Source organism: Meles meles, chromosome 5 (genome assembly GCF_922984935.1).
Source record: "Meles meles chromosome 5, mMelMel3.1 paternal haplotype, whole genome shotgun sequence".
NCBI classification, from domain to species: domain Eukaryota; kingdom Metazoa; phylum Chordata; class Mammalia; order Carnivora; family Mustelidae; genus Meles; species Meles meles.
The window spans coordinates 91,250,049-91,270,201 of NC_060070.1; the positions used below are offsets into that span (position 1 = coordinate 91,250,049).

At 40.4% G+C, this 20,153-nt stretch overlaps 1 protein-coding gene across 4 annotated transcripts in view; it reads left to right on the forward strand.

The window, feature by feature from the left end:
- The window catches only part of BICRAL (BICRA like chromatin remodeling complex associated protein), a 92,972-nt gene that overhangs the window by 37,159 nt on the left and 35,660 nt on the right, over positions 1 to 20,153 (forward strand). The window contains exons 1-4 of one of the 4 annotated variants that reach the window (XM_046004601.1): positions 16,841 to 17,187; positions 18,022 to 18,067; positions 18,805 to 18,853; positions 18,942 to 19,010. In XM_046004601.1, the coding sequence (XP_045860557.1) occupies positions 18,027 to 18,067; positions 18,805 to 18,853; positions 18,942 to 19,010 (159 nt within the window). In that variant the 5' untranslated portion in view covers positions 16,841 to 17,187; positions 18,022 to 18,026. Of the gene's footprint in view, positions 1 to 16,840; positions 17,188 to 17,454; positions 17,515 to 17,733; positions 17,791 to 18,021; positions 18,068 to 18,804; positions 18,854 to 18,941; positions 19,011 to 20,153 lie in introns of those variants that run through there. The other 3 variants (XM_046004602.1, XM_046004603.1, XM_046004599.1) reach the window with 3 other exon arrangements.

Sequence of the window (20,153 nt, forward strand, 5' to 3'; positions counted from 1 at the left end):
AGAAAAAGAAAAAGTTTAATTCAGATGTCATTCATTTCTAAGCACTCATATAAAAACTAGAAAAGTACATGATTTATTTATGTACCTGTCTTCCACTTTGGATGTTTGGGAGAATGAAGGTGTGAATTTTGAGTAAGCTTTCCAGAAGATTGTCACATATTTATCAGATGAAATTTGCCTTTGTGTCTCGCTCTGGTGCAAGATTGAGAATTTTGATGAGCTTTTCCACTGCACTCTTGGGCTTTTTAAGTTATAAAATGTATTTCTATTGCTCTCCACTGAGTGTACAAAAAATTAGCTTTACTTGACCTTTCTTACCCAGGGAATTTTTTGATAACTTTGGTGATACTAAGGAGTGTGCTTTCTGCACTGTTAATTTGACAGCTTGCTGGTACCCTCCTGTGTATCAGGCAGTGCCTTCAGCGTCTTTGCATTGCAAAAATTATATCAAACAGTGTTTAAGAATGACCACTTTGGGGGCGCCTGGGTGGCTCAGTGGATTAAGCCACTGCCTTCGGCTCAGGTCATGATCTCAGGGTCCTGGGATCGAGCCCCGCATCGGGCTCTCTGCTCAGTGGGGAGCCTGTTTCTCCCTCTCTCTCTGCCTCCCTCTCTGCCTACTTGTGACCTCTCTCTCTGTCAAATAAATAAATAAAATATTAAAAAAAAAAAAAAGAATGACCACTTTGTGCTTAGCAAGTATAAAAATAGCTTGTGGGTTACATTCAGATGTTTAGAATCCCACTGTCTGTTTGAGTTTATTCACTTCTCATGGTAAACAACTGTCCTGGGCCCTAGTAGTGTGGAAGGGCTCTATGGACTGACCCTTAATAGGTCTGGGGATAGAATTTGAGGGAGGGTGGACCATGAACTTGGATATGAAAAAAATTGCTTGTTATTTTCTCTAGACTCCAGTTGAAATTTATCATTTCCTTATTCTGTGAATAAAGGCCACAAACTGTGGTATTAACAGAGCCTGGGAATTTGTTACTAGTAGAAATATTTTTTTAATCCCCTTACATTTGCAAACACCTGGAAAGATTACTGTCTTCTAAATGATAGTAGTTATCAGACTCACCACTAAATCTTGTATACTAACACATTGACAAAGAATCACTTATACAACCATATCATAGTTTTTAAGTATCTTTATATATGTATTTTTTAATAAATGCATTTTTTAAAATCCTACATGTTATGCACCTTGAAATATTACTCTGCAAAGAATCCATAGGCTTCACCAGAGAGCCAGAAGGCACACAAAGCTTCAAGAACCTTTCTCCTTCCTTGGGGGGATTTCTTCCCACAGCCAGATCTGGTACCTGTCGATAGTTGTGAGGTAAACTGCCTCAGCTTCTCTGATCCCATTGCTTACTGAGGTTAACTTTAACTGATGAGCTATGGGTCCTTCATCTCACTTCAGTGAGCATCTGTCCTAAACTTGCCAGCTTGGAGAATGCTTTTCTGGGGGTGGGGGGGAAGGTTTTTTGATCATGGATCTACAGATAGTTATGGCCTTTGGGGGGACAGTAAGAATATTCATAAATGCTTTATTTTTTATTTTATTTAAAATTTATTTTCATTACAAAGTTTTCCATTTTAGCCATTTTAAGCACAGTTCTGTGCCATTAAGTACATTCACAATGTTGTGCAACCATTACCGCCATCCTTCTCCAGAATTTTCTCATCTTCTCCAACTGAAACTCTCTTCCTTACAGTCTTTTGATAGAAGTAAGTATAAATATACATTTCTTCACATGGAATTTCTTAGGGTTTATAAAAGATTTTACACTAGACAGATGTGTATATGTCTCTTAAATGGAATATAGAAAGGTGAGATTAATTCAGCTTCTTTAAAATTTTTGTAGAAACTGAATCTTGTTTGGAATAATATACTACATGTATATTTATTCATATTCTTTCTTATGTTGTTTTTCTAAAAGATTGTATTTATTTGAGAGAGAGAGAATGAGAGAGAGCATGAGAGGGCAAAGGGGCAGAGGGAGAAGCAGACTCCCCACTAACCAGGGAACCCAATGCAAGACTCAATTCTCCAGGACTCCAGAATCATGACCTGAGCCAAAGGCAGTCAAACAACTGAGCCACCCAGGAGCCTCTCTTACATCTTTTTAAATTTTTTTAAATATTTCTTCATTTGGGGTTTTTAAATTGTTTTTTAAAGTTAGGCTCCATACCCAACATGGGGCTTAATCTCGGGATCCTGAGTCGGTAGAGTCACATGCTCTACCGACTGAGCCAGCCAAATGCCCCTTAAATCATTTTTAAGCTTAAAAAATGTTTCTCTAATTCTCTTCTCCTTAACTAATTGCTTTTGTGCACATATCTTCCCTTGTGAATCCACTTTTACAAGAGGGGATCCTAGACATCTCTTGTTTAGTAACATCATTGACTTCGTAAAATGGAATTTTGTTTGTTAATAGTGGTAGTTGTTTTTATAGTGCTTGTTTTTCTTGGAGCATACCATAAAACCGAAATATTTTGAATGTTACTCATTGAGAGAGAGCGATGAGAGTCAAGAGTTTGCATAATAAGTTTAACCAGATTGCTAATAAATATTTTTTGCTTATAACTACTGCCATTTTAAAATATATATATTTTTAAAGATTTTATTTATTTGACACAGAGAGAGATCACAAGCAAGCAGAGAAGCAGGCATAGGGGAAGAAGGAAGCAGGCTCCCCACCAAGCAGAGAGCCCGGACGTGGGCTCAATCCCAGGACCCTGAGATCATGACCCGAGCCAAAGGCAGAGGCTTAACCCACTGAGCCACCCTGCCACCCCTCAAAATATCTTTTAAAAACAGTTCCATACATAGGGACAATAATTCTTACAAACTACACTGACAGATAGCAATAGTGTCCTATTATATTTGAGGAAGTATAAAGTTTTGTTAGTTTTTATTTTAATAGCTTAATTGTTACCACACTGTATTTTAGTGAATTCTTGACTGCAGGATGAGAAGGCAGACAGCAGTCCCTTTTACTCTTTGTTGTGACTTGTACTGTATAATAACACCCATTGTTTTCAAAAGTAGAAAAAAGTCACATTGGTAGGGTTTTTGCTTCTACTTCATTTAAAATGTTCTCTGCAAGAAATCCCATTTCCCTAAGGAAGAACTCAAATGACTTAGATACATTTCCATTTCATTTAATAAAACATATATTTTTCTGAATAAAACTGAAGTCAGGGGGCGCCTGGGTGGCTCAGTGGTTTAGGCCTCTGCCTTCGGCTCAGGTCATGATCTCAGGGTCCTGGGATCGAGCCCCGCATCGGGCTCTCTGCTCAGTGAGAAGCCTGTTTCTCCCTCTCTCTCTGCCTGCCTCTCTGCCTACTTGTGACCTCTCTCTCTGTCAACTAAATAAATAAAATATTTAAAAAAAAAAAAAAAACAAGTCAGGAAAAAATATCAGCACAGTTTCTAATAGTAATTCAGGTATTTTGTTTTTATGAGAGGATGCAAGTATGACTTGCTTTTGGTGCTTCTAGTTTTTAATTCCTATTCCTGAAAGTTTTGCTAATGTGTTTTTGGTTGATAGATGTTCATCTTTAAGGATGATAAATTTCAACATCGGCATTGCTTCCTCCTGCTAGTCAGCTTGTCATTGGAGCTGAGTCCCTAAATGACCATTTTTAGTGGAAGAACGTAATAAATATAGCAGTTGGTTAAAACAGAAACTCACCTTTTATTTAGAAGTAAAATACAAGAATTCTTTAACTGAAACAGTAGTGTAACAAAAGAGAACTGACTCATCTTTTTAATACGTATTATTCTCTATACTGACGTACTGTGATTTATCACAAAGATAGTTTCAATTGCATTTTACTTAATATTTAATAGCAATTAGGACAGCAGCAGATCTTTGTATCATGTCTCAATCATTTCCTATATATTGTTTTCCATAGTCATTAAAATGTCCAGTCACTCTTAAAACACAGTAAATTAGGGTGCCTGGGTGGCTCAGTGGGTTGGGCCTCTGCCTTCGGCTCAGGTCATGATCTCAGGGTCCTGGGATCGAGCCCTGCATCGGGCTCTCTGCTCAGCAGGGAGCCTCTCTCTCTGCCTGCCTCTCTGCCTACTTGTGCTCTCTGTCTGTCAAATAAATAAATAAAATCTTACAAAACACACACACGCACACACAGTAAATTATCAAAACGTTTTTGGCAGGGCATCTGGGTTTTTCCTATAATACAGAGTTGGTTTCCTTAGCTGCGAAGTCCCGCGTTGGTGCCTCCAAAAACCATACATGGCTGTTCCAGAGATTCTTCAACTTACATTTTTACTGCTAAGTCTTTTAATGAATGCAACTATTATTAATATAATAAATTACTCTGTTAAAGACTTGAGAACTCCAAGGCTTTATTTTGCATTTATGTTTAGTACCTAAATCCTTGTTTGAGGAAGGTTTATTTAATACCAAATAGATTATAATGGGAGGATACACAATCTTTTGCCATATGAATCTTAGAAAATGACACTTCCTTATGCCTCAGGGATGGAGTCATCTGATCTGGAGCAGAGACAGGGAGTCGGTTGACTTCTCACAGCTTTTTCTACACAGCAGGAATGCCCGGCTAGATACCTAAGAGCCCAGCATAAGCCAGCAGATCCTGGGCGATGGACCCGCAGCCCTGCGTCCCAAATCCTGTGCGTTATGGTGTGGAAACGTGCTCGTGTGTAGCCTAACTGCATGGGAAACTAAATAAGGAACTGACATCACACCTAGAAAAGTTAGATCAAAATCTTAGTAAAGTATTTCAGTAGAGTAAAAGACATTTACTAGGCACATTTACATCAGGCTTTGCACTAAATTCTAATAATACAAATATGGAAAGAAACTGCCCCAACTTTCATGGAACTTACAAGCTGACGAGTGAATCAGAAAACAAAGTTTTGTCATACACCTGTCAGGTGCTAGTAACACGTGAGATGTGCTCTAGGGATATAAATGAGTGAGCAATTAATTTTGCTTGGGGATTTTAAAAAAATAGAGGCAGTTTAGTTTTACTCAAAGCCTTAAAAAATAAACAGGCATCATCGCTCCACCACTTGGAGGTGAGTGGGAAGGTCTTCTTGTTTTCTCAAAAAGATGGGTGCAAAGCCAAAGAATTTCAAAAGTGTTGTAGTAAGTTTGAGGGATATCAAATGGTCAAGATGGCCAAGAGCCAAGGGGTGGGTAGAGGTTCAGAATGAAGCTGGAGCCTATCGTAAGGAGCCAGTATTTCCAGTTGACTGATGTCAAAAAACCATGCAGTGTGAAAGTTGCTCAGCTTTGGGGTGGGTGACTTACGTATATTTACATTCGAATACGTTGCTCTTCAGTATTCTCAAAGCCCTCTAGACTCTTTTTATTTAAATTTGAACTGTGCTTTGGATGAGAGCAAAAGATAGGCACAATGAAGATAATCATAGAGAGCAATGACTGATCAGTGTCTAAAGACATGGTCGTTGCTTTTAGAATTCTCGCTAGAGACTCCTAAAGACCGCCCAAGGTTGTCAGAGAAGATTCACAGAGGTAGATTCAAGCTAAATTTTGAATAGTGGATTGGATATGAATAGATATGGAAGAGGAAGAAGAGCATTTCAGGTAAGAAGATTGTCTCCTGGGGGCAGGAGAGTGGCAGTTTGGCTAGAATAGAGTGTGGGGGAATAGCGGGAAATGACTTTAGCCCCATTGTGCATCCAAGGCTTACATAGAATTATTTTCCACTTTAGATTGTTCTTGCATAGGAACAACCTGGTGTCCAAAATAAGCATCCTTTCTTGGAAAACTGAAGTAGGCTTCAGGGAAAAGGGAATGAGCACACTTTCCCTGGTGTGCCCGATCCTATTGGAGGTTTTGCCATCTTGTGGCCAACATGCTGGAAAGGGTAATAGATTCATTTAGAAAAATGTTCCCTGACAACAATGAGCTATCACCTGTTAGAGTGGTATCACAAAAAGACAAGGGGCGCCTGGCTGGCTTAGTCAGTAGAGCTCGGGGTTGTGATTTCAAGCCCTATGTTGGGTGTAGAGATTACTAAAAAATAAAATCTTAAAAAAAGAAAAAGATGTTGGCATGGATGTGGACAAAAGGGAACCCTAGTGCACTTTGCTGGAAACGTAAATTGGTGCAGCCAATGTGGAAAACAATATGGAGGATGCTCAAGAAATTATAGAGCCACTAAATGATTCAGAAGTTCCACTTCTAGTTATATATCCGAAGGAAATGAAATCACTGACGCAAAGAGATATCTGCATCCCCCCTGTTCATTGCAGCATCATTCACAATAGTCAAGACGTAGAAACAATCGATAAGTGTCTGTTAATGGATAAAAAAAAATTGTTTTACACACACACACACACACACACACACACACGCGCGCGCAATGGAATATTATTCAGCCATAAGAAAGATACCCTGCCATTTGTGACAGCATGGATGAACACTGAGGCCATAAGCATAAACCAAGTGAGAAAAGTCAGACAAAGATCAACAAATACTGTATGGTCTCACTTATAGGCAGAATCTAAAAGAGTCAAATTTGCAGAAACATAGTCAACTGACTGGTGGTTGCCAGAGGCTGGGGGCTGGGAAATGGGGAGATGTTGGTCAAAGTTCTGGGGACATAATGCATAACATGGTGACCGTAGTGTATTGTATACTTGAAATTTGTTAAGACGGTAGATTTTGAATATTCTCCCCACATAAAAAAAATTGGTAACTATGTGAGGTGATGGAGGTGTTAACTAATAACTAAACTTATTGTAATCATTTCGCAATATGCACATACATCAGATCATCACACTGTATACCTTAAACTTACACTTATATCTCAGTGATGCTGGGGGTAAAGAAAGAAATTTTTTTAAAATGTTCCTTGAGCTCCTGTTATGGGCCCGGTGCTCTTCTGAGTGCTGAGTTTCCTCACGGAAGCTGGCGGAGCTGACTTTCGAATGTAACTAAGTAAATGCAGTCAAGATGGGAAGGAAGAAATGAAGAAATTATTTGATGGCAAGGAGCGGAAAGAGTGATACTGAAGGTGGTCTAGAGTAACACGCTCCCAAATAAGATTTCACCTATGACATATTCCTTCAGTCAAATTACCAAAACACTGAACCCATCCCCTGAGTTTGAAGAGTAAGGAGCCTCAATTTGTGTCTCTGAGCTGACCTGAGGCCATTGTTTGCAGGTCCCACCTGACTGTCAGTTGGGGACAAGTTCCCCAGTTTGCTTGAAGTTTGCCGGAGTATGTGTTATAAAACGAGGGAAAGAATGACCAACTCAGGTGGTCACAGAGAAAACCCCGTAGTAACCCCAGATTCCTGGTGGATCTTCTGGAGGGGGCTGGGGAAACCGGATTCCATGTTTGATTTGTTGGTTGGGTTTTTGTTTTGTTCTTTGATGTACTATATTTCCTTTTAGGCATTTTTCTTTGTATGTATTTTTTAAAATATTAATTCCAGTAGAGTTAACTTATGGTATTATATTAGTTTTAGTGTACCAGGATTCCATGTTTTTAATAACCAACTTTATATTATTTTGACTATATCCTAGACATCATAGTAGTTCATTCATACCTATTTCAGTATGGATCTCTAAAAGATATGTGTTTTTTTAAATATAACCCCCAGTTTCATTATTACGTCTAAAAAAAATTTAATAGATTTTGTATATGTTCTAGAATATATTTATAAGTCCTATCAGGAATTATGAAATTTCAGTGTTGATTGTCTCTAGAAAAATTGTAAATTTCTTTGTCAGGGTTAGTCTAGAATTGTGTGAGGTTTTTTTTTTTTAATATTTTATTTATTTGACAGAGAGAAATTACAACTAGGCAGAGAGGCAGGCAGAGAGAGAGGAGGAAGCAGGCTCCCTGCGGAGCAGAAAGCCCGATGCGGGGCTCGATCCCAGGACCCTGGGATCATGACTTGAGCCGAAGGCAGAGGTTAACCCACTGAGCCACCCAGGCGCCCCTAGAATTATGTGAGTTTTTAATTATGCAGGGTCTTTGGGAAAACAATCCTTGCATAAAACGCAACTGTGCTATATTCAAAGCGTGGATATTTATTCACTGTTTCTTATACTTATTTATGTGCTATTTGCTGGGAGTATACAAATGACTATGACAAGATCCCTGCTTCTGAGGGTAGCACTGTAATACAGTCTTAAACTGTTGATTTCTAGATGATAATCTATTAATAACATTTAAATTTGAAGTCAGTCTGGTCTGTCAGTCCACTGTAATTGAGCCGTAACTTAACAACTCCGAGCTCTGAGCTCCTCAGCGCGCAGTGTGAGTTGAGAGCCACACCGTTGCTGCCAGGGCTTGTCACTTGCAGAGTTGGTTCCTCTTGAACCACCCCTTCTTGCCCCCCAACCCTGCTCTGAATCTAGATGCAGCAAAGACTTTTGGGACTCAGCCAGTACTCTCTTTTGATGCCCTCCTTTGTTTAGACCTGGGAACCCCCCCAGCCTGGCACACAATTGACAGCTGAGATTGAAAGAAGATGGAGAAGAGAGGCCCGGAAAGATTTCCCCCAGGACCATCTCTGCATCAGTCAGACAGTGTATGCACATGTCTTCCGTCTGTAGATTTCTAGTGAATATTAAGATTCTGAGAGGTCTTTAGCAAACATGCTAAGCACCATTTTTATGAGCCCTGAAGTTTTTCAGTGTGTATATTTCTGGCCAATTTTAGAATCTGTTCATGTTTCTCAAACTTGAGAACTCAGACTACCCGAGATTATTTTCTCAGACCCCAGTTTGAGAAACACTGATTTGTATGGTTAATGATTCTATAGTCAGTAAACTTAAGGTTATTGTCACTGTGTTGGAATTTCTCTTAAAGAAGTTTGATATTTTTTTAAGATTAAAAAAATTTATTTGTGTACTGTTATGCTGAAAAAAAATAAATTAATTAATTAAATATTTAAAAAAATTTTATTGGGGCGCCTGGGTGGCTCAGTGGATTAAGCCGCTGCCTTCGGCTCAGGTCATGATCTCAGGGTCCTGGGATCGAGCCCCGCATCGGGCTCTCTGCCTCTCAGGGAGCCTGCTTCCTCCTCTCTCTCTGCCTGCCTCTCTGCCTACTTGTGATCTCCCTCTCTCTGTCAAATAAATAAATAAAATCTTTAAAAAAAAATTTATTTGTGAGAGACAGAGATAAGCAAAAATGGGGATAAGCAGGCTCCCGGCTGGCAGGGAGCCAGACATGGACTGATCCCAAGACCTTGGGATCATGACCTGAGCTGAAGGCAGAGGCTTAACTGACTGAACCACCCAGGTGTCCCAGAAGTTTGATACATTTGTCAAACTATATTTATCACTATTCTGTCACTTGCTAAAATAATCATTAATGTACTTGGTATCTACCGGTCCTTTCATTTTCAGATTGACCACTGGTGATGATCATTCTTTCACAACACACAGCAAACCATTGCATTCTGGGGGGTTGGATAAGTTAAATGGTTTTCAAACTTTTTCTCCTAATTGAATAAGAATTGAGTTGCTCAGATGAAGGGGAGAAGTGAGAGTATCAGAGTGTCTCTACCACAAATTTAGGCCTTCAAGAAAGCTCCTGGACACCTTGGACAATCCTAAGTCTCCAGGGAACAAAATTTAACAAATTATAGCGATGGCTGTTAACTTCATTTGGGGATGGAAAGATGCTCCCTGAGAGACTGGAGCTTGTTGGTAATCACGCAGTAGTCATGGTAAGATATCTAAAACAAGTCCTTTGACTTCCAGATTCAGTGTTCTCCCCCGCATGTCCCCAGCCTCTGTAAGCCTTGCCAGACTTGGCCCTGACCCCCTGAAGTTGGCCCCTCTTTTCCCCATGGTATTAGCACTTTGTGTAGCCAGCTGGACTGCTTATTATGTGAGGTTTATTTCTGCCGTACCTTTTTCTAAGTAGGAACTAAAGCAGCTTTCAGGCCTTCCAATTCTGTATTTCATGAGTTGAAGCAAGACCCAGTATCGCCTACATTAATGATCATCTTTTCTGATGGAAGAATTTTCTAATTCTCAAGAGTTTCATCTAATAATATTTCTTAGTCTTTTCTACCTTTTCTTCGTTGCTGCTAGAAGTCTATAGCCAGTGACAAAATGCAAGACGTTCTTTGCTGAATAATAACTGAAAAACTCAGAGCCCATCATGTGACTGCTTCTTCTGATTGCAAATGGGTAAAATTGTGAAAATACCACCATGGTTTATTTTCCTAATAAAATGTTCTATTATTTCACCAAAAAAAAAAAAAAAAAAAAAAAAAAAAAGCCCAGGGGCTTTACCTAAAGAAGCTTGAAAACCCCTGCCAAAAATTCTTATTAGCACTTTTCACCTTACATTGTAATAAACTATTGAATGTCTCCCTTCCAGAAGAAAGTGAGCAACTTAAAGTCAGGAACCATGCCAGAAGGTTTCACACTGTCTTGCAATTATAAAATTTAAGAGCCCATTACAATTACAACAGAGCAAAAGGAATAAGGTGAGAATACTTTATATCTTAGTTGACAGTTACTTGCCCTGGTAACTGGCTATTCTATGGCATAGCTCTTTGATCACGACACTCTCGGAAAATCATTTGCTAAAACATGATAATTTACTTTTCAGCATTGCTTTTGCAGTCCTACAAAAATATTAAGTGTATTTACACTTATTACATTTTATGTCATGCTCATTTGACATTCTCAGCCTTAATACAGTACCTGGCACAGAGTAGGGGCTAAATGTTTACTAAATGAGTAGTGAATACTGTTTTCAACCACTGACCAACTTTAGTAAAGATTGGAATTAAAGAAGTAGCTTTCCTCTTTCCCTAAGCTATTCTTCAGGGTAGAAAACAAAAGGAGGTATGGGATAAAACTGTATGATTTACTGTCCTCTGTTCCCCCCCCTTTCAGTATACTCTGATCTCACAATTCATGCCAATTAACTCATATAAACTGCTATTACCGCCTAAAGTGATTTTTTTTCAAAACCTTAAATATGACTGTAGAACCAAGATGGAGGAATGGGGACTGGATTTACCTTCCTGCATTAAAAAAAAAAAGGGGGCGCCTGGGTGGCTCAGTGGGTTAAAGCCTCTGCCTTCGGCTCAGGTCATGATCTCAGGGTCCTGGGATCGAGCCCTGCATCGAGCTCTCTGCTCAGCAGGGAGCCTGCTTCTTCCCTCTCTCTCTGCCTGCCTCTCTGCCTACTTGTGATCTCTCTCTCTATCAAATAAATAAATAAAATATTAAAAATAAAAAATTTTAAAAGGTTAAAAAATAGGATAAAACATATTAAACAGTGGCTTTGAGACATGGGAAATCAGGAAGCATGGACAGGGACTCCTGAGAAATGGCAAATGGATGAGGTGAGCCCTATTTATAATACTGTCTGGGGAGAGTTGCCAGACCACAGCATAGGGGACGGGATGCCAGATGGAGTCTGATCATCTTCCAGGGTTGAGCTGATGTGGTTGGTAGGTGAAAATGGCTAAAATACATGGCAGAATACTGGAGAGGAGAGCGCTGCCCAGAGAGAAAACCCTGAGTCCTTAGCTGATGACTGGTCAATACATGGGGTGTTGGGGAGAGACCCAGCTCCTGGGAGAGAACTACCCGAAAGGATTAGAGGGAACAACACTTGGAGCACAATTTTTATGAGGCCTCAAGTTTTTCAGTGTTTATATTTCCAGATGACTCGAGAATCTGTTAATGTTTCTCAAACTTAGGAACTCAGAACACCTAAGATTATATTCTCAGACCTGAGTTTGAGAAACATTGTTTTGTATGGTTAATGATTCTAGGGTCAGTAAATCTAAGGTTATCATCACTCTGTTGGAATTTATCTTAAAGAAGTTTTGTTTTGTTTTGTTTTTTAAAGACTTCACCAGTTTATTTGAGAGAGAGAGAAGGGACGAGAGGGGGTCGGAGAAGGATAGAGCCAGAGGGAGAAGCAGACTACCCACTGAGCAGAGAGCAGGGAGGCACATGTGGGGCTTGGCAGCCCAGGACCCCGAGACCATAGTCCGAGCCGAAAGCAGACACCCAGCCGACTGAGCTACCCAGGCACCCCTTAGAGAAGTTTGATTTGTTTATCAAACAGTATTTATCCAGGGCTGAAAATGGTTTGTGTTTCTACCTGTGAGAGTGCAAAAATCCTTGTAATTCCTGAGACATCAAGTAACGTCCTCAACAAGTGAAGAGTATTGCCTCAGGATAGGGCAGAATTCCACTAAAGATTGCTAAAACTTGAAAGCAAGCCTCAAGAGGATCAGGTGATTTATAAGCAACTTAACTGAAGCACCTGGGTGGCTCAGTGGGTTAAGCATCCAACTCTTGGCGTCAGCTCAGGTCATGATCTCAGGGTCATGATATCGAGCCTCACGTCAGGCTCTGCACTGGGTGCGGAGTCTGCTTGGGATTCTCTGTCTCCTACTCCCTCTGCCCTTCCCCCCACTCTGTCTCTCTCTAAAATAAATACATAAATCTTTAAAAAAAAAGGTAACTTAATTGTGTCCTAGACAAAATTATAAATTATCCATAGGGATACAGAAATATCCAGTACTCAATAATATAAAATTAACAATGTCTGGCATCCAAGAAAAATTTATCAGGTATGCAAAGCCTCAAGAAAATACCACCAGTAATGAAGAGAAAAAAAAATCAATAAAACAGACCCAGACATGATACAAATGATAGAATTGGTGGAGAAGGATATTAAAAATTTATTGCTATTTTTCTTAAGTTCAAGAAGGTAGAGGAAAGTTTGAACATACTGTAGTATACACAGTCTTCTGTACCTTTTTCCTTTTTTTAACTTTATTTTTATTTTTTTAAAGGTTTTTGTGTGTGTGTGTTTTGTTTTGTTTTGAGAGAGAGAATACAAATGGGGAGGAGAGACAGAGGGAGAGGGAGCAGCAGCCTCTCCACCAAGCAGGGAGCCGGATGCGGCACTTGATCCTAGGACCCTGGCATTATGACCTAAGGCGAAGGCAGACGCTTAACCGACTGAGCCACCCAAGCACTCCTGTACCTTTTTGCTTTGACCATGTATCTTTCGAAGTCAGTTTGTATAAAGCTTCTCCATTGTTTTTAATGGCTAGGTGGTATTCCGCTATGTGTGTAAACCAGACTGATTTAATGTAAGTCTCTCATTAAGGACATCTGGGTTTTTTCTTAATATTTTAAATCACATTACAATTTATATACCATAAAATTCACCCTTTTAAAGTGTACAGTTCAGTGATTTAATCCCAGAACATTTTCATTATCCCCAAAAAGAAACCCTGTACCCATGACATCTAGGTTTTTTACAGTCTTTCGCTAAAAGCAGTAACGCTGCCCTAGATACTCTCATACACGTATGTTTTCATACATGTGCAGGGACAAGTTCCTGGAAATATTCACTAAGTAGAGTGATTTGTGCACCTAAAATTTTGAAAAATGCTGCTAAATTGGCCTCCCCAGAGGTTATGGAGTTTATACTCTCGATAGCAAGGTATAAAAGTTCCCATTTCCCCACTTACAGATCGGCATAGTCCAAAAAACCTTTTTATCTTTGCCAGTCTGATAAATACTAAGATCTTTTAAGAAATTTTAAATTTCTATTTCTGGGGCGCCTGGGTGGCTCAGTGGGTTAAAACCTCTGCCTTCGGCTCAGGTCATGATCCCAGGGTCCTGGGATCGAGCCCCACATCGGGCTCTCTGCTCAGCAGGAAGCCTGCTTCCTCCCTCTCTCTCTGCCTGCCTCTCTGCCTGCTTGTGATCTCTGTCTGTCAAATAAATAAATAAAATCTTTAAAAAAAAAAAAATTAAATAAAATAAAATATTTTAAAAAATTTCTATTTCTCTTATTCAAAGTGAGGTTGATTCTTTTTATATGTTTAAGGGCTGCTTTCCTTTTTTTTTTTTTAAGATTTTATTATTTATTTGACAGATCACAAGTAGGCAGAGAGGCAGGCAGGGAGAGAGGAGGAAGCAGGCTCCCTGCTGGGCAGGGAGCCCGATGTGGGGCTCAGTCCCAGGACCCTGAAATCATGACCTGAGCCGAAGGCAGAGGCTTTAACCCACTGAACCAGCCAGGCGCCCCAAGGCTGCTTTCCTTTTTTATGAACTGACTGTTCATACCCTATGATTTTCTGCAGGGTAACTCTTTTTCTTGGTTATGGGAGCTCTTTATGTATTTAGGAAGAAATGCCCTTTGTGATATGAATTGGGAGTATTGGATTTTTTTACTCTTCGACTTCATTTACAGTTTTTTTCCTTTATCATGCAGAATTTTAAATTTTTTTCATCAAATTTGCCAATCTTTTATACTTCTGTATCTTGTGACAGACTTTCCTTACTCCAAGATTATAGAAAACAATATCTTGGGGCACCTGGCTGGCTCAGTTGGAGGAGTCTGTGACTCTTTTTTTTTTAAAGATTTTATTTATTTATTTGACAGAGAGAGATCATAAGTAGGCAGAGAGGTAGTCAGAGAGAGTGAGAGGGAAGCTGGCTCCCTGCTGAGCAGAGAGCCCGATGCGGGACTCGATCCCAAGTCCCTGAGATCATGACCTGAGCCGAAGGCAGCGGCTTAAACCACTGAGCCACCCAGGCGCCCCGAGTCTGTGACTCTTGATCTCAGGGTTGTGAGTTTGAGCCCCATGTTGGGTATAGAAATTACTTAAACTTTAAAAAAAAAAATTATCCCATGTATTATGCTAGTACTTTAAGGTTCTCCTCCCCTCCCTGCCCCCATTTAACTGTTTGATCCATCTAGAATTTATTTTCATGTAAGATCTAAAGTACAGATTCACCATCTTTTCTCCATACATCTTTCCCCCACTGATTTAAAAATGTCACTTTTATGCTGTGTCCTCTTGATTAAAAGCTATTATTCAAAGTGTTGAGTTGCATAAGGACAATTTTAATAGTGGCTTTGATTTTTTTTTTTTTTTTAAGAGTGGTAATCAGAGGGCACCAGGGTGACTCAGTTGGTTAAGCGTCTAACTCTTGATCTTGGCTCAGGTCTTGATCTCAGAGTCATGAGTTCACGCCCCATGTTGGGCATAGAGCCTACTTTAGGGAGAAAAGAAAAAAAAAAAGGAGTGGTAATCAGGTGTCTGGGGTAGTGATTTCTGACCTCCTGTGATGCCTGTCAGGATTCTGTAAGAACTCCAGTCTCCTTCCCTCTGACAAATCCTCCTGTTGTGAGCTGCTGTTACTGTGTGCTGGTCTAAGTAGTAGTTTTTAACCATTGATCTAGAGGTTTTTCCTAAGAGGGAGCCTCCTCTTTCCCATGTTATAAACTTCACTTGTGGCCAGAGGCCACTTAGTGATTCTAGGGTTGTTACTTTCAGGAGAGAAGAGTCAGCAAGGAAAGGGAGAACCTTTCCAAAGAGAACTAAACTCATTTTTGAAGTCAGTTTCTCATCCTCAAGTTGTCTTCCCACTTCTGAATTGTTAATTTCTACACCTCTCCTTTGAGGAATTGACTTTGGTGGACCATGTGTCCTCCTGGGGAAAAGACTGGCTGGGTTAGGTGGAGGATGATTGTGTTTTGGCCGTACGTAGAGCTGGGGACATAGGAATGGGAGTCATCTCTTTGAAACTGTTTAAAGTCAGAAAAGAGTATGGCCCTTTAAAAAGTAGAATTCCCAGGGTACCCCTGACTATAAAGGCTCCTGGAATTCTACCCAAAGGGGGCTAGAGTCAGAGGCCTGTCTGGTAGGATTTATGCCACTGACTGGGACAGATATCCCCGGGGAGCGTTCTGTCAACCTTTTTAGCAGTCCGTTGGGTTTGATAGGGGAGGGTCCACAATGGCTGTTAATTTCATCCAGTATTATAAAATTGTTCTCTTACTTGTGCTACTCAAGGAGTAGCTTGTCACTTTGAACATCGGCCAACGTTTTCTGGGCTTGAAAGTCCCAGTGGAGGTAACGCCTTGGTAGAGTGACTGGTGCTGACTCCCTTTCTCAACGAGTTAACCCTTGGATGTCTTCCTCTGCTAGAGGAACTCGTACAGATATAAAATAGAGAGGGAAGCAGGGATAGTTGGGAAAGGTGATTTGGGTACAGGCTAGTTTTCACTTACAGTTTTCTTAAGTTTGTTCCAAAACTGTTAAACACTATAAAAAATAATTTACAGAGGATATAGTGGAACTCCATTTAAAAAGTCATGTCAAGGGCGCCTGGGTGGCTCAGTGGTTTAAGCCGCTGCCTTCGGCTCAGGTCATGATCTCGGGGTCCTGGGATCGAGTCCCGCATCGGGCTCTCTGCTCGGCAGGGAGCCTGCTTCCCTCTCACTCTCTCTGCCTGCCTCTCTGCCTACTTGTGATCTCTGTCTGTCAAATAAATAAAAAAAAAAAAAAAAAAAAAGTCATGTCAAAATAAAGAAATAATATCCACTTTATAGGCTTAATGATACATCGAAATTGCCCAATTTATTCCATGTGATTGTGATATCTGGGAGACAAGCTTGTGGCACAGTAATGAGCTGTGGCTGATGCAATTCTGCAATATTCAGTATCAGGATTTAAGAGAAGCCCTTCCTACAGATTTCCATGTATCTATTTAATGATAAGTTTCCTTGCTTTTCCTTCCTGTGACATTTTCACTCCTCGGAAGTACAGTCGTGCTAGCAGGTTCCTTTGTAACTCCTGAGTCCTCAGAGCAGATTCCCCCTGGCCTGCTTTCAGAGCTTTAGCCTGCAGGTTCCCTTGGATCAGCTTTCCCCTCTTCTTCCTCCTGTCTCGCTGGTCATCCACCAGAGTTCCACTTCTGATCACCCCAGGCCATTCAGCAGCTGAACGAATTCACCCCCCTCCCCCCAACAGGAAAGTCTCACATTGGGGGATACTTACCCTTCCAGACCCTTCCTGGAGGAAGCAAGTTTCCTTCCATGTGGCAGGAGCCAGTTTATACTTGTTTGGCCTTGTGACTGATAGGATGGGGAGTTTGGGGGAACTGGAGAGGAGATCTTGGTTTTAACCAAGAAAAAACATTGAGTAGAAATTATCCCTTCTGCCTTCTTCGGGCGTGTCCCTCTTCTGGGCATCTCTTCAGGATTTCATTCCTCTGTCCCAACTGCCGTTCACAACTACCCTTTCCAACTGCTCCAGAACTCTTGGCCCCCGCATTCCGTGATGTAAATTATTCCACGCATGGCTCGAAATGGGTGCGAAACAGTGTTGCCAGGTGTCGGATCACTAGTGTAAGTTTACCGGATCTCGGGGGAGGGAGGAGAAAGGGGGAGAACTGCTCTTGGAACTTGTCCAGTTGTTCCTGTTTCAGCCGGAGCACAGCAATCGCGCTGGCTGAGCTTGATGCTTTCGGCGTCTGGGGAGAGAGGGAGTTTGGGGCTCGGAGCTGGGGGGAGTTGGGGGTTGAGATTTTCTACTTTAAAGATTCTAGCGATGGCATATAGATTGTTTAGAATCAAACAGTTGGCGGTGCTGCTGCCAGGCAGGAACATGGGACCTCTGGAGCCAAGCCTGAGGCAGGACTGCTTGGGGCTATGGTGTCTCCTCTGTCTCCAAAAGTAGGGAGAACTGGCTTTTTCTGTTTTTGTAAAGAGAGCCAAAATATGGCAAGAAATCCAGATTGCTCACCATGTTTGGAAACAGTCAGTCATAAAACGCACAAGGCCTCTGAATACATAAGATTTTTTTTTTCTGAAACAAAAATACTATTTCTCCCCCATTTTCATGGTAGATTTTGAGGAAGTTGCTGTTCCTGGTTTACAGTCCCTTTGGGAATCTGTGTGGGAAGGGTTGCTGCCAACTATCTTGGATTTATCTAGATTCCTTTTTGACTTGTAAGTTAAGGATTTGCGTTCAATAAGAACAATTTAAATTGAATATTCAGTGTCTTAAAGACCACAAAATATTAAAAATCCCATTAAAAATAAGCAATTAGAGAAAAAAAGTATACAAATTACGCAGTTACTTTACCTAGGAAAGTAAAGAGTGTATTTTTATGTTGTACTGATGCTATTGGCTTTAATCTGCTTGGCTAACCAGCACTTTCTTTATTCCTTTTCTTACAGTTGTCATGGATGATGATGATGACTCGTGTCTCCTTGATCTTATCGGGTAAGACACTCGTTCCAAAATCAGGGTAAATCAAATGTGTGAGGTTCACTGTACCAAAACAACCTAATAAGCATATTAAAAACTGGGTGGGTTTTGGGGGTGCCTGGCTGGCTCAGTCGATGGAGCATGTGACTGTCGATCTCGGGGTCTTATGTTGGGAGTAGAGATTATTTAAGATTTAAAAAAAAAAAAAAACCTGGGTGGGCTCTTAAAATGAAAATCAACATAGAATACTGATTAGCAAATAAAGAGACAAAATATTTGGATACTATAGGGTTCATAATTGGGCCATCCTTTATTAAATTTACCCTCTAACAAATCTGAGGAGGCAGATATGAATGATAATAGGAAATGGAACAACATCAATAAATCAATAATAAGGGGCGCCTGGGTGGTTCAGTTGGTTGGGCGACTGCCTTCAGCTAGGGTCATGATTCCAGGGTCCTGAGATCAAGCCCTGCATCAGGCTCCCTGCTCAGCAGAGAGCCTGCTTCTCTCTCTCCCTCTGCCTGCTTACTTGCGCTCTCTCTCTATCTCTCTGTCAAATAATTAAATATAATCTTTAAAAAAAAAGAAATCAATAATAAAACAAAAAACTATTAATAAAATTGTTTAAAAATAGGAAGAGAATGCTACTCAGGCCAATATGTCATTTCCTTTTCACCCTAGTGAAAATGAATCCCAAATATAGGTCACATATTTATTTGCTGTTTTCCTTTCTTTTTGCTGTTTTCCAGAGACCCACAAGCATTGAACTATTTTCTACATGGACCTAGTAATAAATCTGTAAGTAATACTTAGAATGTCACAGATATAAATTTTGGGTCTTCTTTACAATTAAAGTAATCACTTTATCAAATTTGTACCTTTGCAGAGCAACGATGACTTGACTAATGCAGGATATTCTGCAGCCAATTCAAATTCAATTTTCGCCAACTCCAGTGTGAGTATTGGAAACTGAATCCAGTGGTAAAGTGTTTCTGTCTCATTGATGGCTTGTGAACCAAGGCTTTCATTGCCTTTGGAGCCTGATGAAAGTTATTACCTTGTCTCTTATAATTGACACGGAGGGAGGACCTGCTGAATGGTGTTGACGTTGTCTCCTCCTAACTTCGTTGAGTCAGATAAGCTATATGAGATTTACTTTGCCATTTTCCCGAGCTTTCAACTGTCTTTCTAAAATGACTCTAAAATGTGATAACCTAAGACAGTCATACTAGAATATTGTAGACCTTATCACAAAGCTTTAAAGAAATTATTCTTAATTGTAGTTACTTACTAAACATTTCCATCTTAAGCAAGAAAAAAAGGTAATATCTAAAACTTACTGAGCGTATCATGTTCTTGGCACCAAGATTTTAGCATGATTAAGCACATTAATCTACACGGTAACTCTGTGAAGTACGTTCTGTTATGACCTGTATTTTATACATGAGGAAACTAAAGCACAGAGAGGTTAGTACTTACTCAAAAGTCTCCAGCCAGGTGTGGCAGAACTAGGACTCTCACTCAGGTCACCCATTCTGGATCCCATATTCTCAAGCTCTAGGAGCATCTAGCCAAGAAATCTGACCTCTGGGGGATAGGGAAGTCCTGCTTGCAGACTATATCCAAATAACTGTAGTTACGCCTATGTTACTTTCATCTTTTCAAGTGCCTACTTCTGTCATAACCCAGAGTCAGGCTGCCCAGGTTTGAATCCTCACTCTACCATTTACTTGCCACGTAACCTTGGATCTAGCACCACATCTCTGTAAGGTTCGGTTTCCTTATTTATGAAACCAGGAGAATAATAGAGCTACTTCCTAGGTTGGTTAACATTAATTGACTAGTCTGTGGAAATTACTTGGTACAGTGCTCAATAAAGGTTAACTTACCAGCAGGGACTTTTATTTTCTTCATCTCTAACATGGAATAGTATTCGGAAAGTCCTTGGGAGTGCACCGTTCTTTCAGGTATTTTAATGTGTGTGAGTTAGGTCGGATCATATCACGCGAGACACCTCCACGTGCTAGGGGTGGTTTTAAAGTCACAGTACTGATCTCCCATAAGGCTTGCAAACCAGGAGCATTTCTGAAGTTCGTTC